The sequence below is a fragment of the Plectropomus leopardus genome, chromosome 22 (genome assembly GCF_008729295.1).
Source record: "Plectropomus leopardus isolate mb chromosome 22, YSFRI_Pleo_2.0, whole genome shotgun sequence".
In the NCBI taxonomy this organism is placed as follows: Eukaryota; Metazoa; Chordata; class Actinopteri; order Perciformes; family Serranidae; genus Plectropomus; species Plectropomus leopardus.
The window spans coordinates 14,226,505-14,254,099 of NC_056484.1; the positions used below are offsets into that span (position 1 = coordinate 14,226,505).

The following is a 27,595-nucleotide window of genomic DNA, read 5'->3' on the forward strand; positions in this document are numbered from 1 at the left end:
TCTTTTTTTATTACAAAAAGTTGTACATTTAACTGTTGGGGATTTAAATCTGAGGACAGTTCTTCAATTTGATCTTAATGGAAATGAAAATTGAGTTCATATTAAGTGATGTCTTAGCGACACAGACTTACTGATATATTATGATTTTATATGGTCACTCGCGGTTTTCATAAAATTAGTTTCTCGCACACACCGCAAACACTCACGGAGAAACATTTGTTTTCTAGCTTTTCTGTGAAAGATGTGACGTCAACTTACGTGTTAAACTCCTTATGTGACATCATGAAGTTTTGCTTGCAGAGTCATGTTCCTGTGTCAACTGTCCAGCTTTCGTCCTATCTAGCGTCCTTGATGAATCAGCAACGTGGCTCACTTAACCATCGCCAGGTCTTTGAGTGCGTGGCTCCGGTGCTTCTTTGCTTTATATCCGGGCCGGAGGAACTCGATCTTCCTTTTCTTGGCTTCGATTTTGTTCTTGTGCTTCTTGAGTTTCTTTTTTGCTGCGATGTCTGGGTTAGCCACCGCCTGGGGATAACAGAAGGAAAAATGTATTACTAAGAATGAAGCTTTTCTGTGTCGTGCTGAGTATGCACTTTGGTGTTCGCCGTACCTGCATGGCTCTGTGTCGCTTGCGCGCCGCTCGTCTCGTTGAAAACTCCTTCTGGACCGCAGAGAAAGCCAGAGAGAATCTCTCCAGCCCCACGTGTCTCTTCAGCAGCTCGATAAGCTCCTGTGCTAGGTTCTTCAGGGTGGGATCTGGACAAAGACAGAGGGCGGGGTCAGCTGAAACCACTAGCGATTTTTGTCGGAAGTCAGCGGTTCATTTCTGCGTTTTTCAGACAGGTTAAGAGCACTTACCCTGATCTGCATAGGTGCTGTCTAGCTCCCTGTACAGGGGAGTGATGATTGTGGACAGATAGGGGCCGAGACGTTCCTTCCCCAAGTCCATGGCTATCGCCCCGAGGAACTTAAACACACATGTTCTCTGTGGCAGCAAGGGGTTGGAAAAAAAACTAACTTAGATAATGGAATGACCGTCTTTAGTGGTGAAATGCCAGTTGCTGTTAAATGTATTGTTGTGTGAGAGTGACTCAGACATTAATGTTTCTTTGTTTACCTTAACGGGAACTTTGGGAGTGTATGCAGCCTCTCTTTTAGCCATCAGTGACAGCTTCTTCATCAGCCACAACAGGGAAGGAGGCCGATCATCCTTGTCATCTTCCTCCTCTTCCTCCTCTTCCTTTTCCTTGTCATCTTCCTCCTCTTCCTTTTCCTTGTCATCTTCCTCCTCTTCCTTTTCCTTGTCATCTTCCTCCTCTTTCTCTTCATTCTCCTCATCATCTCCGTTCTCCCTTTCCTCTGCCTCCTCTTTCACTTCTTCCTCAGGGGCAGTGACGTCAGACTCGGGGGAAATGAGGTAGATCACTTTGCCGACGAACAGCAGGTTCTTGATCACCTGTGGGCGGAGTGGAACATACCTGTGACTCAAACATTTGCGTAATGTGAACTGCGCTTCGATAGAAATATGTTTTGATGGCGTTCGGGCACCTGCTCTCCTGACGTCGTGTCAAGGAACTTGGACTGTAGCTGATGGCAGAAAGACAACGCCAGCTCTCTCATCTGAACATCATGAGAAAGGAAGAAACAAGTTAGAGAGATGCAGAAACAAGTTTACAGCTGAAGAAACAAGTCCTCACCTTCTTGTCCAGGTTGCTGGTGATGAATGCGGTGGCTGGTGTCTGAGGCGAAGCATCTCCTCCCTCTCCTCTCCAGAGAGCAACCAGCTGCTCCGCCTGATGGGCGGCAAACAGCTGGCCAAAAAGCTGTGAGGCGGTCAGCCACACCCAGCAGTGAGGGTACCGCAGGTGGGCTTCAATGTGACCTGCAGGAGACAAAAAAAAAAAAAAATCAGTGCATGCAGAATGTGTGTGTGTAAGTGGTAGATAGGTGGTGTGTTTTGGTCCATTACCCCAGATGTGCTCGAGTGTGTCCTGAGGTTTGCTGAGCTCCAGCAGGCTGCAGTGTTTGCTCAGTTTGGTAATGAGAGTCAGATAACTGAACAGCAGCCTGTCGGCTCCCCGCTCGTCCTGCTCCTCCTCGATCTGAAAGACACAAGAGTTAAGAACCTTTTCCTCTGGTTTTTAAACCTGTGGCCAAAGACACTGTGTGTGTGTGTGTCCCCTCACATCTTCGTAGTTGTCGGGGTTTATCTCTTTCTCCAGCAGAGGCAGCAGCTTGTCTATACGGCGGGAAAACTTCTCCTCCTCCACCTCCACAAACAGACCACAAATCTGAGCCCCGAGACGCCGTAGGCTGGCCTGAGAGGGCGAAAAATGATTTATGTTTCCATTAGTTTAATTACAAATTCAGCAGTTTAATTTTATTTCTATCTCTTTTTGTTCTGGATAACTTAACTAGAATGCTTCTGTCCTATTTTAGTCAGCTGTATGTCTATTAATATCCCCGTACTTTATGGGAATCCTGCAAATGTCACAGAATAAAAAACATTTATATGACATGAATTTGAAATGCTACAAACACTTTGATTTTTACAGCTACAGGAAGTTTGGAGTTTAGCATAGAGCAATTATTTAATGGACTAAAAACATAAATAATGCCATAACAAGACCAGAGTGCAGTATGTGGAAAAAAGTCATTGTACTGTATGTTACAGAAAATCATACAGACACACATTGCTATGACATTTTTTCATATTTGACAACATACTAGACTATGTCTTTTTTCATGATTTTTGATGACACGTAACTATGACATTTTTTTCATGATTTTTTTACGGCATACTATACTATTGGGCTTTTTGATGATTTTTGAAGACAAGCAGTATGACTTCATTATTTTTGAAGACATACTATACTGACATTTTCTTTAAAAAAAAGAAGTCAAAAGTGAAACCACACAAATATTAGACAAATACTAAAAAAAAGAAAAAAATAAATTCATCTTTAAATAACCGAAAAGCAGCTGATTTCTCTTTGTGTGTGTGTGTGTGTGTGTGTGTGTGTGTGAGTGTGTGAGTGTGTGTACCTTTTCTGCATTCAGCCAGGTGTTGACGAGGGAAAACAGGGTGTTCTGGTGGTTATGGTCCAGCTGGGTCAGCAGGGCCTTGATGGCCATGGCTGCCATTTTCTTACAGCGTGCTGAGTCATCGTTGACCACGACCAGGGCGAGCGGGGCGAAGAACAAGCCGCTGTGCTGCAACAGCAGTTTCTGAGGAGAAAGTGTTCATGTATATTAAGTCAAAAATCAGCATCACTTAAATGTGATGGCTCTTACGATGAAGCTCGTGGTCTGGGTTTATTACAATATTGAGGTTTTTGAGTGTTGGACTGATGGATTATGAGCGGGCACCCTGGGTGATGATGCATGCGGTGTAAACCAAACGTCTCAGGCTTTTTCTGTCCGCATGCAGACCTGAGGGGAAATATACTGACCTGAGGGAACGTCTGGAAGATGTAGGCCAGCATCTCCAGCACAGACTCTCTGCCCGTGTCGTGCTCATAGTGCAGCTGAGCCACCACAAAGTCCAGGTGCTCTCTCAGCCTCCTCCCCAGAGGGTAGTCCAGCAGGTATTTTAGATAAATCTGCAGAGCATTAACACTGGCTCAACACAAGATTCTTAAAACATTTTATCATTCTGTTCATAGCACAGAAGAAAAATATGGCTAGTCGTTTTTTTTTGTTTTTTTTTTTAAATGTGTACCTGTCGACAGTGGATTCTGATCATGCCGTTGCTGCCGTTGACAGAAAGCTTGGCCACTTTTTTCAGCACCTGCTCCATCTCTGGAACAATGAGCTTCCTGGACAGAATCGCCTGCAGGAGAAAGCCAAAAAAAAAAAAAACGGTCATAACTCTTTAATGCTAATTCACATTTTTGTTCCTTATTTATTTATTTATTTATTTGTGTATCTATGTATGTTTGCATGTATTTCATTTCATTTTACTTTACTTAAAAGGGACCGTATTCAGTTAAAAAAACACAAGACAAACAGTACACAGCATATGAAATAAAGTGATTCAAAGAAGACCCGTGACAGAGACACATTTAAAACTTCACAGAAAAGAACATAAACACTCAGCTCGATGTCTGACTGGTTACCTTCAGCAGGCTGAAGGCGGTGGCCTGGCGAGACTGGTCGTAGATGTCCTCCTCAGCGTATCCCAGCAGAACTTGCAGCTGTGTCTCAGAGATCTTGTTGCTTTTGACATTCTTCACCAGTATGGTGATGGCCTGACGGACAGACAGACAGAATTTACATCATAAATCAATGCAGAAAATGCAACTTCTGTTTTTTTTTTAAATTAGGTTTCACCAACTAGTCGGAGTAGGTCCACAACCAAAAAATGTAATTTCCTTTAAAAAAAACCCAAACATATTACAGGACCTTTAATGCCTCCTGTTCTTCGTTTCCCTTCAGGGTAATTTCCTCAAACTAACAGATGTTAGCTGTTTATCTTCAGGTGTGTGCATGCATTTGTGTTTATTATTTGTGTGGTACCTTGAAGCAATTCTGGACGAGGTGGTAGTTCTCCCCTCGGGCCGCTCCGGCTTTGGAGTAATCCTTCAGCAGGACAAAGAGCTGCTTGGTCAGCTGGTCGGCGTTCTGCTCCACTGCTGGCAGCGGGAACTTTAACAGCCAAGTGAACGCCACCAGAGCCTCTGTGATCACCTGGGAGGGAGGGGAGACGGGAGAAGGAGGTGGAGGACAGTGAAGAGTGGAGCACAAGATATGATATCAAAGATCAGACCTGGTTTGACTGATGGGACATAAAAGGTAACCGTGTAAACGTAAACTGCTTGTACCTTGACGTGCATGGAGCTGAGGCAGTCCAGCAGCAGCACAACGAAAGGATCCAGCATCTCCAGCGCCGACGTCTCTGACGACGTCACTTTGGATTTCTTCAGACTCAGGTGGAGCAGCTGAGAAATACGCAGACACATATGATGGCTAACAGCTCAAACAAAAACCTGTTACATTACTGCCTCACAGCTTGGAGTGTTTGATTGAGCACCTTGAGGCCGGCGTCCACCAGGATGTGCATGTTGGTTCGGCTGCTGACCGGAGCTTTCTGACCCCCTCTCTTCGGAGTTGGAGGCAGCAGCAGGCAGCTGGGAGGCGGCAGTCTGGGGTCCGGGGGAGGCTTTGCTGAGGCTTTATCTCTAGATAAACACACGTATACTGTGTCATAAACTGTAGCTGATAAAAAAAGCTCTGAGGTGATTTACTGTAAAACGATGCGAGCGTGTGTGTGACTGTACCGGTCTCTCTTGGTGAGCAGCGGCAGACTCTCGCTGATCAGGCCGTGGCACAGCAGCAAGATATCCTGAGAAGTCATGCCCTCGTTGACGAGCAGACCCAGGACCAGACGCCGCAGCACGGCACCCACCCGGTTACACACCTTCAGACTGCATGACGTCTCCAGGATCTGAAAATCAAATTCAGTGTTTCATTGTCAGGTAGCTTTTGTTTTAAGGAAGACTTTGATGCATTATCACCTAAGTTTAAATACATTTTGTAACTTTTTATTCAGGATCCAACCAATATTGGCTTTTAAGGGATAAAAACAATACCAATTATTAGTAGTTAATGAGACCGATAACTGATATTTGGAACTGATATGCATTTACAATAAAACTGAAAATCTTTCTGTCAACATTTAGAATTTGGAATAAAAACTCACAAACAAAACTTTGTTTAAATGCCTTTAGCAAAAGTTTAATGGTAACTGAAACATTTAACATCATATACAGCAAGTTTCAGGCAACCTTTTTTTTATAAAGTCGAGTGAAAATTTGAATTTAAAAAATGAATAAATAAAAATCGCTCCCTAAGGTTTTACAAAGTAAAAGTTCCTCCCGTGCTGACATTTTTACACTTTTTAATTAATCAATTTAATCTGTGATCATTAAAATAAAATGCTGAAACAGCCAAACGTCGGCCCCAATAATCGGCCAGGTGGTTAATCCGGCGAACCCTATTTTTAAACAAATCCCCACTCACCTCCTTCAGGGGCAATATGAACTTGGTGACGCTCTCCTTGCTGCAAAAGCGGGCCAGCAGCTCGTAGGAGTCCATGCTCTTGCTGTGCCGAGCCTCCATCAGCTTGGAGACGATCCCCTTCACCTCCTTCTCCTCGGCCACGGCCCCGAACAGCTCATTGTTGAAGATCTGAGCGAGAGGGAAGGCACACAATTTTAAAAAACAACTTAACTACTAAACATAGAAGAGTCGAGGAAGACGTTCAATTTGAAGCGTTCTCACATCAAGGAGCATGTTCATGCACGGGTCCAGGTCACCGCTCTTCAGGGTCGCACTGAGGACTGACAGCAGCTGGTATACTGTGAATGTTAACACGTGGACCTGGGTAGTGGGAAGCGCAGAAAAACAGGCAGACATATTACAGCTTTCAAATGTAACACTGATATGCTTTCATGGTTGCGTCCCTGTGTGGGTCTCTGTGTACCTGGTAGCCCTTGACCAGGACCCCTTGCATCTCTTTGAGCAGGTACTGCAGATACCTGCAGCCTAAAGCCTCCGTGATCTTCACCAGAGTTCCCCTCGCCACGTCACGGATCTCCTGGAAGCGGTTCCTCAGCAGCACACACACCTTGATCAGGATCCTGGATGACACACACAAATATTCACCAACACATTTAAACAGACACTATATCAGCACCTTAAAGGGCCAGTTCACCCCAAAATCAAAAATAAACATTCTTCCTCTTATATGTAGAGATTTTTATAAATCAAGATTGTTTTGATGTGAGTTGCAGTGTTGGAGATATCGTATCAGTAGACAGAAAATATTCCTAAAACGGCTCACAACAAGGTCTGGATTATCTTGAATAACCAGTTAATGATTTCGAGAAATAAAACAGTCTGGACTTGTAAATAGCACTTCAGGTAAAAGGAAAAATATGTATTTTTAATTTGTGGGTGAACTGTCCCTTCAAACAGCAGATAAAGACAAACACTTTTTTCTTCAACACAAATTTTGGAAACACGTCCAGCATCCAGTCTGCATACACACAGCTGCATACCCAGGCAGGTTGGCCTCCATGATGTGTGGAGGCAGAGTCTGCATCAGTTTGACCATGGCGAAGGCTAGTGGTATCCTCACCACCTCCTCGTCCTTCACATCCTTCGACTTCACTGCCTTGTGCTCATCGTCACGCTTTACCTGGACGACACACACACACACACACACACACACATCCACTATTACACTGCTGTTCAGAGCTTTCAGAACAGATTGAGACTGTATATGTGTTTATGCACGTCATACCTTTGCAGTGAGACACTTCTGGAGGCGCGGCAGCACGCTGTTGTTAACAGTCTGGTGGATGGCGCTGATCAGCGACTCCAGCTCCTCTGTGCTCTGCGGCAGCCCGATGGACACTGCAGCCGGTTTAGGAGCCGTTGGCCCCTTAGCTTCAGAGGTGGCTGCTCCTTTAGAGACAACATCCTTTTCTCCACTGGTGGCGTCCGTTTCCATGGGGACTTCAGATGGACCAGTCTTACAGTCTACCTCCATTGCCTCATCATCGTCACCATCATCATCATCGCTTGCTTCTGATTCGTCAGCTGCAGCTTGCTCATTATCATCTGCGTTGACTGCGACGCCCTCAGCTTAAAAAAAAGATATTTAGTTTGATTTAGGATGTTTTATCAATATGAAATGAGACACATTATAACATAACATTTATCAGACAGGATTGGTGAATCACCTTCTCTGGCTTTTGCAGCCTCCATTTCTCTGCTGAGGGTCTGATGGTCAAAATGGAAAGCCTCCAGGACAGTGACCAGCAAACTGGATTTATGGTGGTAAAGCACAGGGGAGAACAGGAGGGAAGACGGGAGTCTCTTAGTACAGACGGCACAAAATGCTTTCATAATCATTTAAATATCCTGAATTAAAATGAAAAAAGTTCATGAAATGCACCACAATAATTGAAAACATTTTAAAAAAAAGGGTGATTTATAGTCGAAGCCTACCTGACAGCCAGTTTCTGCTCAGCCTGCGCTGTCTGCAGGATGTGGATGAATTGTTTGAGGTAGTAGAGATACTTCGACCAAGTCAGCCTGCGACACACCGCGCCCACCACCTCCACCGACGCTGATATCATGTTCTCATGCTGCAGTGTGTGAGGAGAGGAAAGTCAGACGCACAAACAAATAAACAAAACGTGCATTTTTTTCCACTTGAAGTTCTAAACGCATGTCTTAGTCACCTTGAGCATCTTTTCATCAAGCAGAGCGGTCATAGCGTACGGCATGATGTAATTCTGGAGCGAACGCGGCGTCATCACCACTTGGCCTTCAGTCAGCTGCTTGGCCAGCTTCCTCAGGGCACGACCACGACGGTGGATCTGAACCGAAAGGAAAAACACACAAATGTTAGTTTGAGTCTGAGTTAGAGGGAGAATGAAGACAGAAGTGAGTTTCCGTGGTTTCTCTCTTACCTGGATGTGCTTCATGTGCTCAAAGAAGTCCGACTCGAGGTCACTGTAGTTGGTGAGCTGCACCAGGTCTCTGAACTCTTTCTTGGCAGGAAAGGTTTTCACCAGGCAGGCCAGCACAGTGGTGTATTCATGCTGCACACTCTGGAACAGTGAAGGCGGAGAGTCAGCACGGCACCAGTTTGGAGAAGCAGGCTGGACTGCCGACACAGAATCTAAGCAATGTACTGCTGTGAACGCTGGCAGCAGCAAAACATATTTCAGCCACTTCAAAAAAAAAAAAAACAGGTCAGAGTAAAAAAATATCAAGCAGTCAGAGAGCTTTCCAAGTGGGAACTGAGGCTGCTGTCAATGTTGTCTTCACCAAATTCCATTGAAAAAACCAACGAACAAAAAAAATTGTAATTTCATCTTGCAGAACACGGGAGCTGCTGGACTGCTGCTGTCTCGATCAGTTTGTTTTTTAGTGTTTTTAGTGTGTGCTAGTGTTAATTTGGAGAATCTGAACTAAACCACAAATAAATGAACAGCTGAAGGCATCAGTCCAACAACTTCCCATGTTGTGCAAAGTAAAATTATTATTTTTGTCAAAGGAGTTTGGTGGCTTTGAAGAGAGTTTAGATAACTGGAGAAAAGGCTTTCTGACGGCAAGGTAAAGCACAAAAAATATATATAAACAGATATTGATTTAGGTGGCTAAAACATGCTTTTGTTGTGGCCCCCATCCATAGTTTAGCTATCATGGTGTTACTCCATTCTGCTTCCCCAAACTGCGGGTGTGCTGGCTGACCTCTACAGTAAGTGATACACTGACAATGATCAAATACCTCACAAAACCACCCTTCAAACCTCACAAAATCCCAACTTATTCGAGAGTTTAAAACAACTCTTGACAAATCTGGTGTAAATGGAAAAGGGAAAATATGTGTGTGTTCCTACATCCGTCTTGCTGCGAAGCCCCTTGTGTACAGCGTCCAGGATGGCGTGTTGCACGATGTCTCTGTAAAGCTGTTCTCCAGCCCCGACCGCCGCCAGCTGGGTGATCACTGCAGACAGACATAAGGTGGCGTTGTCTCCCAGCGACATGTCACCAATCTGAGGGTGACAGGAGGGAAAAAATGAATCAAAGCTATTAAAGCACTAAAGTTGTATTACTTCAGTACAGTATATCTGTATCATAAATCTGCTGACCTCATACGTGTGGAAGCAGTTGTGCATAATGACATTGATATATTCCAGGTCCAGAACTGTCATCTCTTTGACTTGTCTGGTGGCGTCTTGGAAAGCCGTCAGACGCACGTCAAAGTGGATCTCATCCAAGTGCCGACTGTCGAACGCGTTAAGCTGCAGGAGGGCGAAACGATGAGCGTTTAGATGAATAATTCAAGAAAACATCCCTGATATTCCTGGTAGATGTGTAAATAATAACATAACATTTAATGGTGGTGTAATAAATGACCTCACCTTTGTCGCTAAATCAGTGATGTACGCAAGTGAAGGGTCCAGATCTGACACAGTCTGAAAGCAAAGACACATAAAAGAAAAAATAATTCCTTTTCTTAAAAAAAGACAGAGAAAGACAAAGTTACATTTCATATTTCTTCAATGATATTCAGTAACTAAAGATTTTATCATCCATATATGAACATTATTTACAGCAGCCATAGATTCCACGACTTTGTACATGTTTTATGATTTCTACTTATTCCATGACTTTCCAGGCCTGGAAAAAACTGTAAAATTTTATGACTTTTCCAGTTTTCTCATGACTGTGGGAACCCTTTATAAAACTTTTGTTATTTTGAATGAGTGAATAAAAATAATAGTGTCTTTTTGTTTACTGTAACACCACCAATATCAAGTAAGAATCTGGAAAAACGTAATATTTTTGTAAGGCTCTCTGCTGTACCTGGAAGACATTAGTGAGGGCCTGCCTGGGCAGCTTGTTGTGGATGACGGAGAAGAGTTTGCTGAGCGGTCGCAGGAAGGCGGAGGGCTGATCACACTGTCGCAGCAGGTTCTGCACTGTGGCCAGAATGTCGATTTCTGTCTCCTGAAATAAACACACAGTGAGGTTGTTTATGAGCAGGAGGAGACACAAACTCTTTGATCCCTCTATCTGTGAATCTCCTAATCTCAGGAAATAAGACGGGTAAAATGAGGGGCGGCGCTGAATATATCTGAATGCACTTTATGTCCGCAGTCGTCTGTGCTATGTGGACTTTTTTTTCTGTTTTTTAAACTAATGGATGTGTTTCAATGAGGCAGTCTTTATATCCCAGACGAAGTTCCTTGGGGGCAACAAATGAATTTTAAATCCTGACTGTCGGACTTGGTAACAAAATTCCTTTGTCCGGAGTTGAGCCTCCAAGGCATTTTCCTGATACCTGATACTCCAATCTCTTTTACTACTGTAAGACCAAAATCAGTGACCTTAAATTTAACCATTCATGACTTAGCCCTCTTTTTTTTTTCTTTTTTGTTTTTTTCCCATAAAAGAGACAAAAAAACCCCCCATTATTCTTACTTGTTGATTTTTGCCTTTCTGGAGGTAGGGCAGCAACAGGCTGATGAGCACCGAGCTCTGCTCCTTGTCGCTCACAAATCGACTGACCCTGACGGAGCAAAAGTCACACATAAATAATTTTTTTAATGAAACAAATGCATATAGACTATATTCAAAAAAGACACAATCTTACTTAGAGGCAAACAGAAAATCTATACTGTATGTTTTCATTCAAATCACACACTGACTTGGAGAGGATGTTGAGCTCTTTGGCCACCTGCGCCCTGAACTTCTTCCTCTTGAGTCTGTCGGTGTTGCGCACGATTCCGCTGAGGTACTGCAGCAGGGTGGATATGTGAGGCAGCAGCACTCTGGAGCCCTGATTTAATGAGTCTGGGGGAGATACCACATGCACATTTCACTTTGCCCAGCAGCAAGTTATAAGATTTATATATACAGGATATATCACAGATAAAATCAGGCAAACTCTGCACACCTGCAGTGACAAAAGCGCCCTCTTTAGGCTGCGGGAACACACAGCCATTGACGCTTAGCTCTGTCTCAGCCTCCGAGGCAACAAAGTCTTCAGTAGTTGCTAGGGACTCGGCTATGTCCATTACCATAGCGATGGTCACTGGGGAAGCATTTTTGGCTGAGAGGAGGGCGAAAACGTTAAGGAGGACATCACACTCCGGCTGGTTTGGCCTCTGCTTGGCCAACAGGGGGAAGAACCTGAGACCGACAGATAAAAAATACATCCTTAAACTCACTTTGGACAATAACTACTATTAGCTATTAAATATGTTCTGGTAGATAGATAAGATAAAAGAGGAAGACACTAACCTAGAATTTTTGCACCACAAATGGATGAGTTTCAGCAGAGGGGTGGGGGAGTAAGGGCTCTCTGTTGGGAGGCGACACACCTGCACAAAAAAAATGGAAGCATAAATGTATGGCCAAAAAAAAAACAAAACATAAAAAGACAACAGTTTTTTTGAAACACCCACCTGAGGCCAGACCACAGCCTGAAAGACAGCATCCAGTTCGTCTCCACTGAAACTGTAGGAGTCAAAGACGTCAAAAAAGTCCTGGATCCTTAGGATGCCGAGTCGCCTCAGGTACTTCAGAGGATTGATGCAGCCTGCACGCAGCTGCAGACGACAGAGACAGAACGCAGCACTGAGACAATGAGGGGTTTTTGGTTTGCATCTCTAAATAGATGGGTATAAAATTGGAAAAAAGGGCAACTGGCAACTTGAAAAGAAGCCTGGCCCAAAACTCAGCAATAAAATAAAATATAACTAAGTGAATTATGAATATAATTTTGTGGACATTTGTTCTCATTTTTTTAATATCATCTGTAATCCCCATCAGCTAATTTTGAGATAATTTCTTTGTCATTGTTAACTACATTTTTGTAGTTTGCAGGACATTTCTTGTCAAGTTGCTCATTTTGTTTTTGCAATGTTTTTAGAAAAGAAATGTGATGGTGAAAGATGTCTGAATGCAGCAAAGGAGAACTGATGTCAATTCAAGTATTAAAGGGTTAAAGGCTGGCTTTCGATTATGCTTTTTTTTAAATGTAATGTTTGTATTTGCAATATCAAATGGAAGTAAAACATTTAACCTGTAAATATCTGTGTGATATACTGATTGTACACATTTGATTGTCTGCCTTTTGTGCTCACTGATCCAGAACTTAAGACTGGGTCAGGCAGCTTCTGGTTACGTGATTGCAGTGCGGTCCTACCAGAGAAAATGAACAATGAGCTTGCAGATTTGTCAGGCTGATTAATCTGTATCCTGAGTACCTGGTCCCTGCTGTCCAGGATGGTGGACACAGAGGCGGTGACACACAGCAGGATCTGCAGCACTTTGGGCAGGTAGCTGTGGATGAGGTGGCCCAGTTTGTGGATCACCACATTGATGATGTTCAGCAGGCTGTGCTGACGGCCCAGCGGCAGGACGGCGCCCACGTCCGTCTCAGCTACGGCTTTCTCTACTGCTGCCAGGCAGGAACCTGATGACACGAAGATCGATGAGAAAAATTCTGCTGTTAATAAAGCTGTTTTTATGCCCGATTCTGAAGGAAGCATCAGTTCACGAGAACGAGAACCTTGATGTGTTAATTTTAATCAAAGATCACAAATCACACATGTACATTAAAGATGAGGACGTGTCATCTGGCACATCTTTTTTTTGAACCAGAAACAATCTAACAATGTAGAAAAATGACTTTTTTTGACTGTTATTGAATTTGTCCTATACTTCGATGTACTTCTACTGTTTTTGCACCTTGTTTTTTTTATTCATACTTGGGACCTTGTTTTTTATTATCTAACATTTTAATATTTTAGTATTTTGATATTTGTAATTTTTTTTTTACTACTATATTGTTCTTATGTTGCTTATACTGTACATCATAGCTGCTGTAACATTGAAAACTTCCCCACTGTGGGACTAATAAAGGGTTATCTTATCTTAGCTATAACAATCTGTTTAGCACTAGCTTAACTAAGACACTTTTTTATTATATTCCGCTGCTCATAAGGGTCGTAAAAGTATGAAGCATCACGCCTTGAAGCTGAAGAAGTTTTTCTCGCAAATGTTGTAAAAATCAAAATTGAAATCCCTAATTAACACAGGCATTCAGACCCTTAATTCAGTACTTTGTAGCAGCCCCTTTGGCAGCTTCCAAAAGAAATTTCTAAAATCATATTTTGATATGTCATTAGGGTTTACTGAATGTCGACTGATGGGTAATTTAAAGAGACGTCTACAACGCAATAAATTGTGCAAAAAGTGAGGGAGTCTGAAAACATGCTGAAGCCACAGTACAAGGTGCTTTTGTCTATAAAAAAAAGCTTTAAAACTGAAAAAATTTCTCATTTTCTACCACAGGCTTGTCCCACCTTGGCTGTAATGGCTGACAGGCTCCAGCAGCAGGTCGATAAATATTCCCAGCTCCTCGGTTTGGCAACCTGCCAGGAAACGCAGGATGATGGAGGAGCGAGAAGTGGCGCTCGCCTTCCCCTGAAACTTACTGCCGGCTTTACTGCGCAGACGGCCGAACAGGATCCTGCATCACAAACAGGGAACACAAAGCTGGTGACTGAGAGATCAAATGTGAGTGTTGGTAAAAGCTTTGGTACATTATTAACTGGGAAAATCCTGTAGGTTTCGTGGGCAAAGTAATTAAATAAATCAGTCATTTATGCATGAACATGTCTACAGTTCCCGAAGTGCATCTCAGGGCCATGTCTGAAACTTCTAAATGAGCAGATAATGTTGGCATCAAGCAGCCAAACACAGAGCCAATATTATAAAGATAAAAGTCCACACTGAAAGTGTGGGAGACAGACTGACTGGGGACAGAGAATCTGCAGAGGCACGTTCCTCTTGTTTAAAAACCTGCTGTTGCTTTCGTCTTATTGGCTAAAATGTTCCCTTTACAAATTCCAGGTAACACTCGGCACCTAATTTATATACAAATGGTCACTTTGCAGGGAGAAATTTTCCTTTAAGGCAGCTAAAAAACAAAAGCCAAAACATGCTCTGCCACACACACACACACACACACACACACACACACACACACACACACACACACAGACACACAGACACACAGACACACACACACGTACCTCATAAGCAGTGGGATGAGTCTGACTCTGTGTGAAGCATCAACCACTCCTGTCTCCTCGGATATGTTGAAATGGACGATCTCCTCTTTGAAGTGTTTGTCGTCCAGTAGCCTCTCAAGATTCTCCCTGAATAAATGCACGAAAACAAACGCCAAAACACATCAAACACTCAAAACTCCTACCTACCAATAATGTGACCTCATAATGATCCTGTATGTGTATTTAATAACCACGTTATAAGACATGGATGGATGAACGGCGTACCAAACAAACACAAAGGAGTAAATCTGTATCACAGGGTCTGTGCACTGAAACCAGGTCAGTGTGACAGCCTGATCCTAAACAAAGAGTCCCACAGAACCGCAGAACTTCCGCAGACATGCACATCTGTCAGCGGGCAGGCTGGAGGTACAGTAAACGGATAACTTAATAACAGACGATAGAGGGCACGATGTCAGGTGGAGACAGCACTCAGGTGGAGGTTAACATTCCTCCGCCTGTAACCGTAGAGGACGGAGGACGAGAGGTCTGATTCCTATCACACATGCTCACAAGGACCCCATTGAGGGAAAGAAAGAAAGGGAGATTGTTGTTTCAAGAGAAACATGACTGTAAATGTGCCTTTGCTGTCTGCCTCTTAAAGCGGTTAAGGCAGAAGTCTTACTTGTACGGCACTATGTTGGAGTCTTTGTATGTGAGAAGACACTCCAGAGCGGCTCGCTGGATCTGCTGGTCCTGATGGCAGAGCAGCTGAAAACACAGAGGGGAATAAATCAGCAGGTGTTAATATGTTAAAACAGAAAAGGCCCAAGCATCCAAAACTCCCAATCTTTTTTTTTTTTGCATGTTGTCTCTGATGTTGGTAATGTTTGACAAAAAGGTGCGTGTGATAATTTAGGATTACCTGGTTATAGAGCTCACTGAGGCTGCTCTCCAGGTAGAGAGCGCGAGGGTTGGTGAATTTCGCGAATACTTTCAGATGGGCGATCAGCTGTCTGGAAGGAAAAAGGAAATATATATCACCAGGTATCAAAGCTACTGACCCTTCTTCTTTAGTTACATTTCAAAAAAGGGGTTTGTAGAAAAATATGTTCATATATCTCCAAGTGAGGTATCATAAAATCATTTTTGTGGTGACAATAGTTCACTCTTACGATGCCATATTTTCCATTTGTTACCCCATCATTTTCAGCCACACACTGACACCCAAAACATATTTCAGAATTTTTATACAAGTTTGGAAAGAGAAGTTCATAGTTTTCCAACGATATCCTTATTGTGTTTGTACTCAAAACATTGAGCAAAATATAATATAATATAATATAATATAAAAATGCACAAAATATTCTGGACACAAAACAAGCATACCCAACAAAACGGAGCAGGAAGATGTGAAAATATTGTTTATGTGGGAAGAACTGCAGCCGTTTGATGAACAAAGTTAGCATACACGGGAAACAACAGACTTCACATGACAACTTGGATTAATTTTTATGAAAAAACGTTGTGATTCTTTAAAACTGGGCCCAAACAGACTAAAGGAATATGAATAGAGAAGGAATGGACACATTCTGACTTTCTGACCATTTGAAAAGTCTTTTTTTTTTGCCTATCATGCCGGTTAATAGAAATAAGTTATACTTTTTCTGTAAAATGAACTGAATGATAAAAACCCATTATCCCATATTCTGCTTTATTACTATCACGTTGAGCCTTTCGTTGATAGTTTCAGGGACAAATTTTCGCTGCTCGTCTGTCATCATACATTCATGCTTCAAAATGTTTTTTATTGTCTGAATTTAGCAATAAGAGTTTCATATTCTGAGAGCTGACGCTTTGTTCATTTAAATGAAACAAAACCCTAAATTGACCCAAATTAAGATGTTGCCATAAATCAGGGAACTGATTTTGATAGAGCAGGCCACGTTTTATGACCTGACCGCTGTTGATATTCAATACGTGTAACAGGTGTTAATGACGACGATAAAGAGGCGGATGAAACAACATTCAGCGTGATTCGGATGTCTTACTTAGCAGCAGCTTTTCTTGGAAGAGCCTTCCTCTGTTGTCTGCCTCCCTCCTCTTCCTCCTGCTCCTCTTCCTCTCGCTCCTCCTCATCCTCCACAGCCATCCCAGACTCCTCTGCGGCAGCATCATTCACCTTCCTCAAGTCCTGAGTGGGCGCCACCAGCAGGTCGGCGGGGTAAAACTCATTCCTGGCAACAAGAGACATCCTGGTTAGATATTTGCAGACTTGCAGGATAAATGAGAAATGATCCCAAATATTTAAACTCTAACCTGATGAAGCGGAGCAGCAGAGGGCTCAGCTCTCGACTGCGTGGTTCCACTCGCTCAGGAAACTGGGTCATGCAGCGCCACAGCAGGCTACGGAAGTTGGGGAAGTCCGTCCTCTCGTTGGGGTCAGAGGTCAGCTTCAACTGCTCTAGGAACAGCACCCCGACGTCCCCGCTTTCAATGACATCGCAGCCCGGCTCGCCCTGAGGACCTAACTCTTCATCCTCTTCATCGTCGTCTGCATTCTCCAGCAATTCTTTTTCTATGATACGCAGAGAGGAAGATCTCATTTTAACTTCTTTTCTCTGTACATTTGGCCAAGCAGTGAAATCCGCTCCTGCAGGACGCTGCAATCAAATTCAGCACAGCCTTCCAAATTTATCCACATTACTGTAACTTTACCGTTATTCTGACCATGTAAAACGAGCAAAATCCCTTTTTGCTGTACGGCTGCGCACAGCATATTGATTTGCTCGCCCCCTCTCGATCTGTTTATCATGAGACTACTGCTGCACGCCACACCCGGGACAGAGTCACACACACACTGACATGGCTGACTGTTAGCAACAAACAGCAAATGTTACTCAACAGTTACTATTGGGTTTTTTTCAGTGTGAGATTTTTGAGACCATTTAACAGCACAGCGGTTCCTCCCGCTTCCATGACTTTTCAAGGACAAATAATAAAATTTCAATTTCCAGGGCACTTTTCTAAACACACACACACAGTCAGGAGAGTCTCGCTTTCCATAACAAACGCCGCCACACTTGTCACATATATAAATAAGCTGTCTTGAAGGGGAAGGCTTGGCTGGTATGAGTCTTGGAAAATGAGAAAATCGAGCAAGTTTTGCTTTCGTTCCAAGCAGAAAATTAGTTGTTCATTTATTTATTTATTTACATAGTTGTTAGAGTTAATTTGCCTTACTTCACGTTGCACGTTACCGATGCAAATATTGCACGTCACATTGCTGATGCTGAAACAATATGTCGTGCAGCATTACATTACGTAATAAATACATCACATTACGTGGATGGTTGTCCACGAAATGTTACTGTAAAAATGTATTTCATTACACTCAACAAAATTCGATAAGTTTTCCAAAACCTTCAATGATTTTTACTAATTCCATGACTTTTTCAGGTCTGGAAAACAAGACTGTAAAAATTTCATGACTTTTTCACATTTTTCATGGGAACCCTGTGAGTCAGATGTTGGCCGACACTGCTAAGTTAATTCGTGCTAATCAGGCAGAGAGAGCAGGAGGAGAGCGACTCAGAGAGAGTCCTTCAGCACTGTTTTGAACTGCAGCAATCACAACTATTTTTGCAACTTTCTCCTGCCCCTCAATTTCAATGCAAAAAACAGCAACTCAGAACATTTCAACACGCATTGCAGTTTTATTAGAAAAGCTGACAATATCAAGCACTTGTGCAGTACTGCAGGCAGCCTTACCAGCCAACCCTGCAACCATCTCCAGATGCTCATGGTAGACCTTCCAGAAGTCCTTGTTGTCCATCCCTCTGGCATGGCTCCTGTGAGGAGGAGAGAGACTCATTTAAAATATAAAACACTTTGACTTGTTGAAAATTTTTAATATTTATTCAAGCAATACAGACGAGTAAGAAGCTGTTAGCAATCCTCAGTTAATATCTATGTTTTTGAAAGGGACATATATCCATTTATGGCATGCTTAGAAATGTCCACTTTTATATAAAAAGTGCTCAACTGACAAAAAGTAAATGCCTCAATTAATCAAAAACATCATCAGCGTGTGAATTTCAGCAGAATTTATTTTGGTGGGTTACACTCACACAATAAGTTCAATGACGGCGTCCCACAGTGGCCTGAAGTTGACAAACAGCATTGCGATGAGGTAACGTAGAGGCACCTGAAGGAAAACAAGAATCTCTTAAAGTTTGTGTACAGAAATCCTGTCACAACAATAAATGATCAATATCATCTTGGAATTGCAGAAACAGCCTGGAGTGTTTCGTCTATACCTGCTGGAAGGTGCCGGGCGGCCCCTGAGGCAGACTGCGCTGCACCAAGTCGTGTCTCAGCTTGCGGAGGTGAAGCAGCTTCTCCCTGTAGTCCTGCACCGAAGCCGGCACCAGCTCAGCCTGCAGGCAAACCGCAAACACCGGCTGCACCTCCACATTCTCCTCGCCCTGCACAGAGGGGCAGACACAGAAATAAATACAACATTATTGTTGCCCGTATTTAATTCATGAGAGTGTGGACTGACGGCCGTACCTCAGTCTGTGGAGGGAGCTCTGCCTCAAACTGAGAGAGAATCCTCAGAGTCAGCAGGCGGATCTGAGAGAGACAAACATTGGTTAAAATCGGTGGTAAAAATGTTCATATTATTCGGGGTGATCTTGTAGATAATGAGGACTCTCTGTTGCTGTGACTGCACACATACCTTGGAGATGTTGGAGGAGAGGTTGGCGTGCAGTATCTGGTGGAGCTCCAGCAGTGCACTGTGGGACAGGTGCTCTGAAACGCCGCTGACTGACAGGCGGGTGTAGTACAGGTCTCCTAGCAGCAGGGCAGACAGATCTGTGGGAAACTTCCTGTAACAGACATGATGGTTATGAGCTCAAAACTTATGTTTACTAAACAGATGTGTTTTTATATCAGTTGCAGCTAAAGGTTGCTTCCTATTTATCCAGCAATACCAATCAACTGTGAGATAAACTGATAGACGAATACTGGTACTTACCGCAGGATTGTGTTGATCTTGTCCACAGTGACCAGAGAGAGAAGCTGGGCAGAGCCGTCCAGAGTGAGCAGGCAGCTCAGCGCCTGTCTGGCTACAAACAGACCAGCTGGAGGGTGGAGAGTGGAGACGGGACAGACGGAAAAGCTAAACTTAATGCACTTTTCAAAATCTTTGTTCATATTTTTCAAGCTTGTTCAGGAAGACTTCAAAGATTTAAGGGTACTCCTTTGAAAGAATGAAACTTTCCTCTGTTTAAAAGCTGTTGATGATCATACTAAACAGACAACTTAAATGTACAATATGTGATTTTCTGCTACCAGAGGTGTCAATAAAAATAATAACCGTTTGTTTGTTTGTTTGTTTTTTTACACAGGGCCGAATTATCCGCAGGTCTCCTCCTCCAATGATTTAAACCGGTAAAAACACAGGAAAGAGCAGTTTCACTTTAAAAATCAGTGTTTCTCCAACACCAGCTGATAAGGATGGAAAATACAATACTTTTCAATGTATATAATATTAATTCTTTGTGCAAAATAAGAGACATATTTTAACTTTGGGTTGTTGTTTTGTTGATGGGCAAAAAATCAGTTAGTGATATCTGCAGATATTGGCATGTTGGCCGATTCCAGTATCTGTTTTTAAAGCTAATATTGGCTAATACTGATGACGTGACGTTATTACCGCACATCCTCCATATTTTATCCTCAAAGTCACATATGTTTTATGTTTTTATGAAATACTAATATCATATAGACCAATCTTAGTTCATGTGATCTTTTTTTTTCTATTTCTGTGTCTGAAGCTCTTTATACAATATAAACATTAAAAAAGAGAAAACACAAACCTTTTCCCAGTTTCTCTGTCTCAATCTCACACAGGAGGTGGTTTAAGAAAGCCGTCACAGCGGGAACAACACTGGCTGGAGCAATGGGCCTGAAAATTTTTTTAAAAAGTGGATACAACATATGAGTATAATGAACAGAATACATCAGTCAGACCTGTCAGCAATGCTCACAGTGTATGCTTCTGCTGTAATATCTGACTATTTTTCTCCGACTTTCCACATCAAACCATAATAAATCTTAATAATTCCTGTTTTGTTAACATTCAATGTTTTTTAATGAGGCGACTGCTTTCAGGTTACAGTTGATGTTGAAAAAAACACTTTAAACCAACAACTAATGCCATGACTATATCACCAAAGTTAGAGAACACGTTTTGCAAACTTTTTTTTTTTAACAGTTTCCGAATCCATTTTTGCATTCCCAAAGAAAATATCAACTTCCCAGACTCTTCCTGTCTAAGAAACATCTTTCAAAGACAGTGTGTGTTGTCTGTGTGTTACCTGAGGTGTGGCAGGAGCACCAGGGCGGACCAAGGCAGTGACAGGTTGGTGACGGACTGGTTCTGCTCCTCAGGAAACTGGATCAGCGACAGCACCAGCTCTGGCACCGCAGGCTGCTCTGATGTTTCACTGCCGGACTCCTTTTTGCTAAACACTCTGCTCGAGGAGAAAATACACACTGATTACCCGAAAATAATACAGTCGTTTTAAACAATCTGAGAAGATTCAGGATTCAGGAAGTTATCCAGCATTTTTGAATAAAAAATAAAATATCTGATGTATACTGTGGTGTCTCACCCTGTGGTCTGTCCGGTGAAGAGCAGCGGGTAGGTTTCAAAGGCCATGGAGCCATCTGTTGGGGGCGGGGCTTTAGCGAGGATGAGACTGACCAGCACATCCAGGCCACAGTTACGAGACAAGGCGTCTCCGCAGCCAAACAACCCAGTGGTGAAGCGCAACAAGCTGGGAAGGAAGAGCTGGAGGAGAGAGAAGGAGACAGAGTTAGTATCGAGGAGAAAAATCCTGGATTGATGAGTATAGAGACAAATCACCTGTTCAAACTCCTTCATGGTGAACATCTCCTTGGTGAACTCCAGGATCAGATCTTCTCCCGTCGTGCTGCCGAACACCTTAAAAAACAGAGTCAGACGTAAACACACAAAGCATTCTTTCCCTCACGCAAAAATACTCTCAAAACTCTCAAACGCACTGTTCAGCACAAACACACACCTTCTGAACCGTCTCCTGGATGAGAGCTTTGGGCAGAGTGATGTTCTCCCCGAGGAGCAGAGAAGAGGTGATCTGGAGGAGCAGACGGGAACAAGAAGCCGACAGAGAGGAGCTCTGAATCAGCCGCAAAACCGTCTGTAGGCAAGAGAAAATGAGACGACAACGTACGATTAAAGACGCCGTTTTGACTTCAGGAGGATTAACAATATGTCTGTTGTGCTGTACGTTACAAGATCACATATATTAGTGTCCTCGTCTGACCTGACAGACGGCCTCCGGCTTGGTGACCTTAGCTCCGTCCTTGTGGGACACCAAGGTGTGGAGAATGAACAGCAGCCTCTCCAGCTGCTCTGTGGCTTGCTCCGCGTCTTCTCCTTTTGCCTCCATGATGCCGAGGACCTCCACCACACTGACCTGCACACGCAGACACATCAGCGTCACACCAGGAAGTGAGTGAATGCTTTGACTTAAAGTTTCAAGCTTTAATTCTTGAATTCCCAGCAGACGCGCCGCATCGTGGGTTTCAGAAGATACTTAATGAGGATTCAAGTGTTTTAAAAGGACTAAAACTCAGCCAGAAATCTTTAAATCATGTCATTCATTACTGAACTCTTAATAGTTTTAATTTTTTCTGCAGACCACAGCGCAAAATAAATGAAATGAAATAACAACAATGAACTCAATTAACTAATTATCTCTGAAACCTGCTTTTTAAATAACCTTGCCTTTCCCAAAATTGTCCCCAACAGTCAATATGTATGCAAAAATAACAAAAAGTTGATTTTTTATTCATCTGGTATTGTGCCTTATTTTATGGATCTTAACGTATCATGTATTGTATTAATCTTCAGATGCTCTCATTCAAAATGAGATCAATTTCTCTATGAATGTCAGTTTTTTTGTTTTGTTTTGTTTTTAACATGTTTCTGGGATACTTGTCTCCTGCCGGCAGGAGGAGTGAGGAGTCAGCAGTCTACGATGTTACAAAACAGTCAGTAAAACAGGTTTTTCAAAAATTGTTTGTTAATGATGGCAACCACGAGAGGTACTTGAGCAACCAGCCTTAAATGTGTGCACAAAATATAAGCCTTGGTCCAGAAGTTTGTTTGATTCGCCGCAGACAGAAAGATACACGCACTCACACACACATACGACCAAACTGATGACGTCCTCCAGTCTAAAGCCTGCTGAAGATAATAAACAGAGTAAAACAAGTCAGACATCTCGCCCACCTGTACGGACTCCCACAAAATAAGGAAGTGTTCTCTGTCAACGTGACTGGCTGCAGCCTGGGCCATGTGATCCAGAGCGTCCCTGACAGTGTCCCACGGCAGAGAGACACCTGGGCTGGATGAGGGTCCGAGCTTACGCAAAGCTACAGGGAGAGCCTACGAGAAAACGAACATTCAGGATAGCTTATTTTACAGCTGCGTTCAGTCCTTAATTCAATGACATTTACCCTTTGCAAAAAATTTTTTTTGCATTAAGCGTTTTTTTTTTAACTCCACATAATCTGCAACACTTCCAGTTTGTGTTAGACCACCTTAAAATGAAAACATTGTCCATCACAAAGCGGGGATTCGGTGCACAGCGTCACCTATTACTTGAAAAAAAGAAAACTCACATTTGCAGCGCAGGAGTGGAACATGTGTCGGACTCCTTTGCACATTTCAAACAGCAGCTGACCTGCTCCCTCCGCCTTGTCGGGGTGCTGCTGCAGATCTGAGAAAACATGATTCAGCAGACTGTCCAGATCTGGAACCTGCGCGACACAATGAGACACCATTGAAAATAAAAATGATGACACTGAATTAGTCGGTAACACCAAAAACTTGCTATAAAGTCTGTAATTCAACTTTAAGGCATAAGAAAGATTCGTGTTTAACTCCTGCTCACATGCAAATATCTCACCTTTCTCATGAGGAAAGAGAAACTCTCTGCTGCAAACTTGCGGATGTGCTCTTTCTTGTGCTCCAACAGTGCGCTGTATATACTGTGGAGTGAAAACAGGTTTTAATATCTCCATCCAACGAGTAATGTGCACCCTTTAACACATCGACTTTATATCAGTGCTCCAACAGCTTAAGGTGAAGTACATTTATGACTTTTTTTAATGCCACTCGGAATTAAGTTTAATTTTTTAATAACCAAAATTGAAGACCAGCAATTTTATTTTGCCCAAATGTTTCTAGTAACATGAAACATGACATTTTATTGTAAGAAATAAGTTAGATTATCTACATCAATTGCTGAAAAAAAAAAGACCAACCCTTTTTTTCCAAGAGTGGCACACATGAAAGATAATAAACATTTGTATATTATCATAAACATATCTGTTTTTTTTTTATTTTTCATCAGAGGTTAGAATTATCTTTATCATTTCTGGATGGTTTTCTTGACAATGTCGCGTTTCTCACTCTGCATGTGAGATTCCACTGCTAGAAATTGCATAAAGACGAGATTAAGAAGAGGAGAAATTTATTAAATTATTTTGCATAAAAGTAGAAATTAACAATTATTTTGAAATTATACAATGTAATGTAAAAAAAAATCAATAAAATTCTACCATATCTGAGCTTTTTAAAGACTTCTGAAAGAATAATTAAAATCAATATAATGGCACTTTAATTTTTAGATTAATAACTAGTAATTAATTCAGTGACTTTTTGAGGATTTGCAGGAACCGTGCAACAGGGAAAGTAAGCATCCGCAGACTCCATCTTTATTCTCTCACCTGTAGATGTTGGTCATGTCCTTCACCATGAGCCTCCACAGGTACTTGTAGAGGTAGGAGAGACAGGTGAAAGCCCACTCCAGCAGCTCTGTGTCTTTGGTGTCCAGCAGAGAGGTGATCAGGACGAAGAAGTCGGGGAAGTGTGGGTAGAAGTCGGTCTGCAGGTCTCTGGCCAGCTGCACCACCAGACTGGAGGAAGACAGAAAGGAGAGATACGGCTTGTAGATCACCTTGTAGCTCAACATTTTTTATGTGCTGCGGTTAAAATAAGATTACTTACTCCAGCAGCGGCTGGTAGGCCAGACTGTTTTTGACAGCCAAGTGCGTTTTCAGACTCTCTACAATCGACTTCTGATGGAAAACCAGCATGTTGAATGACTGGCTCTGATTGGAAACCTCTTTCAAAAATGTGGCTGTGGAAGGAAGACATTTATTTTACATTAGCTACAAACACACAATCTTTCCTCCTTAATAAAAGTGATATTATGGCAATTTTTAAAATATTAACGTGTACATACTAAAATGCTCTGTCAAGTTGAGGTCTCTCCATTTTGTCAGTCCTTCACAAAAATAGGTTTCTACTTCCTGGGGACAGAGCAAAAAAGTCACTCAGGTGCAAAACCATATTAGAGACTGTTTGTTATTTATTAGAGGGGGAGGGGTTGTGCAGAATGGGGGAGGCGCTTCAAATATTTCTAATACTTTATTTCTAGCAGTTTTATGCAGAAAGAAAACAACAGGACAAATCATATTTAAATCAAGTAGACGAGGACAATACTTAGAAAGGAAAGATGGTAAATAAATAACAGTTAGAATAATAATCATAATAACGTTATTTGAATAACACATTTTATACAGGAAATGCAGCCCAACATGTTTTACAACAAATGAATTACATGCACCAAGTGCTTCACATGAAAAGACACAGAAGACATAACAAAAACTAAATGTAAAAATAAGATCTGAACAGAATGCATACAATGCATCTTGGATAAAACCCACTGATAATAATAATAATATTATTAAAATAAACCCATCACACCCCCTCCCTCAAACAAAAAAAGAAAGAAAGAAGGAAAATAAAAAAGAAACGTGACATTAGGGCAACATGATCTGTACATCACAGCCTCTTTGAGACAGGTGCACAGGTATGTGACACCTATTGGTCTTTTATTATTTTTTTAAGAACAGGGGAGGGAGTTATGTGTCTATATTTGGCTTAGGGGAAGGACCTCCCATATGTAATTGTTGTTTTTGTTTTTATGTTGGATACCCTCCATGCACCAACCGGATTTAAAGGCATGTTTTCTTTAAAAATCTTTTTTTTTTTTTTGAAATATGGTTATTTTTTTAGCGCAGTCGCTCAGAGAAAACCATTTGTAGTTTCAAAGAGGGTCATGATATAAAAACAAAGTCACACTGCAGCTAACCCCCTACTCTTATAAAATAAACAAACAAATACAGGTACAGTACCCTAACACTGAGAAGCACAATGTATAAATAAACCTATAAACCATTTCGTTGCCAAATTTACTGTCTGTACAAACCTCTGCATAAGATCCAGTCCGGTCAATACGGTGGATGACATCAATGTTAACATTGGCAAGTCTTTCTGCGAAAGTGAGAAACTGCAGAAACACATACGATATGTTATAATCTCTCGATGTAACAGGATAATAACAGGTCAACAAGAAGAGGGACACACATTTATTAGTCCCCTGGGGGAAATCTGAGTGAAACTTTAAGTGTACTCTTCGACAAACTTTTGCTCGACAGTTGTTTGTAGCTCCTGCGTCTCTGCTAGCATCATGCTGCAGAAAGTTTGGACTCACCCTGTAGGTGTTCTCAGATTTGTGATACGAAGACTTGGATTTAATCTTCATTTTTGGCGCGCTGCTTAATACGTTATAAACTGTATTCCAACGGTCGTCTTGCGATTTGAATTTTTCATGAAAAATACAATTTGTTTCTTCGCTTGGCTAAAACTGTTTACACACACGCCGATTCCAGGGAGCCGCCATTTTGAGAAATGCATTGTGGGAAAAAATTACCCGCGTGGTCTGCGGAAAAGAAGCGAAGAGGCAAGAGCGAAATCCCACCTTTACTTCCGCCTTCGTCTGAGGTTCCCGCCTCCGCACTTCCTGTTTCGTTTACTTTTTTTTTAAAGTTAAAATTTTGTAACCGCGAACCATGTAAAAGCATGGAGCCAAGAACTATGTTTGAATAAGGTATGTTAATATCATCAGCCACGTATCGCTATGACCCTTGTAATAAATTTAGTTTATTTATTAGTTATGTCCAATTGCAAGATAATGTTCGTTTATATCCTACAATGTTATGTTTACATTTTTGAAAACACTTGGCTTGTTTAATTTGGAAAAACTTGCAACAGACTTAAAACATCAATTATTTTGTTACCATATAACACCTACAGTATATCTCCTCTGGGCTTTAAGAGTGGAACCGTTTAGCAGTATCTCCAAGGTGAGTTAATTGCAGTTTAGGCTACTGCAAAATATAAAAGTGTTTAATTTCAGCCATCAGTGGTTATTTAATGATGATTTAAGGATGATTACATGTTCACCAATAATTTGACATAATGAAACCAATCATACATTATTATTATTAAAAGACAAACTGCTAGCGCAGGTGCTACACACCCCCTTACAAATTTGTCCAGTTTGATCCAAGGTCTTCCAATGCAATTTTTTATTGCCACATAGCATGTTGTTTTTAAATATAATCCATTTACTTAAGAATAAAAAAAATAATATTTGTTCCAGTTTTCTTAAGTAACGAGATTATTATCTAAATTTTGAAAGAAGTTTTCACGAAAAATGTTCTGCTATTATTTTTCTGATTTAACGCGATACAAATCATGTAATCTCTGCTCTTGTTTTTCTGAATTAACAAAATAAAAAATCTCATTAATCCACAAAACAAGGGCTGGGGTTTGGGATTGAGCATTGGGTTTCTTACATTTTTTTCTCATTACCTTTTTTCATTTATTAGTAACCCTTACACAGAATCACATACACATTCACACCTGTTAGGTGGTGTTTGACATGACTCAGCACCTATGAAGCCAAAACGTCATCTGTGGTATTCTTTTCCCATCATACATCCTGGGACAGGAA

The 27,595-nt window shown here is 41.9% G+C and overlaps 1 protein-coding gene across 1 annotated transcript; it reads right to left on the minus strand.

Moving 5' to 3' along the window:
- Positions 1-253: 253 nt before the first annotated feature.
- On the minus strand, positions 254-26,462 carry utp20 (UTP20 small subunit processome component). Its single transcript, XM_042511203.1, has 61 exons — positions 26,291-26,462; positions 26,006-26,086; positions 24,977-25,043; positions 24,739-24,871; positions 24,459-24,647; positions 23,636-23,717; positions 23,349-23,486; positions 22,957-23,112; positions 21,986-22,138; positions 21,725-21,859; positions 21,547-21,624; positions 21,293-21,471; positions 20,996-21,151; positions 20,495-20,583; positions 19,651-19,756; positions 19,351-19,501; positions 19,182-19,244; positions 18,929-19,096; positions 18,740-18,816; positions 18,381-18,460; positions 16,929-17,187; positions 16,661-16,846; positions 15,535-15,625; positions 15,295-15,380; positions 14,631-14,756; positions 13,899-14,065; positions 12,798-13,006; positions 11,994-12,137; positions 11,830-11,909; positions 11,483-11,718; positions 11,235-11,379; positions 11,008-11,095; positions 10,390-10,533; positions 9,945-9,998; positions 9,672-9,824; positions 9,420-9,575; positions 8,484-8,624; positions 8,253-8,390; positions 8,017-8,156; positions 7,749-7,831; positions 7,307-7,650; positions 7,062-7,201; positions 6,485-6,641; positions 6,283-6,381; positions 6,022-6,189; positions 5,280-5,446; positions 5,033-5,180; positions 4,824-4,940; positions 4,519-4,689; positions 4,119-4,250; positions 3,722-3,832; positions 3,453-3,602; positions 3,046-3,228; positions 2,187-2,318; positions 1,970-2,102; positions 1,698-1,882; positions 1,549-1,620; positions 1,118-1,456; positions 859-985; positions 611-756; positions 254-525 (listed from the first exon to the last, which is right to left on the minus strand). Exons 1-61 carry the CDS (start codon positions 26,339-26,341, stop codon positions 370-372), a joined length of 8,535 nt encoding a protein of 2,844 aa, XP_042367137.1. The 5' UTR covers positions 26,342-26,462; the 3' UTR covers positions 254-369.
- Between the last annotated feature and the right edge of the window lie 1,133 nt (positions 26,463-27,595).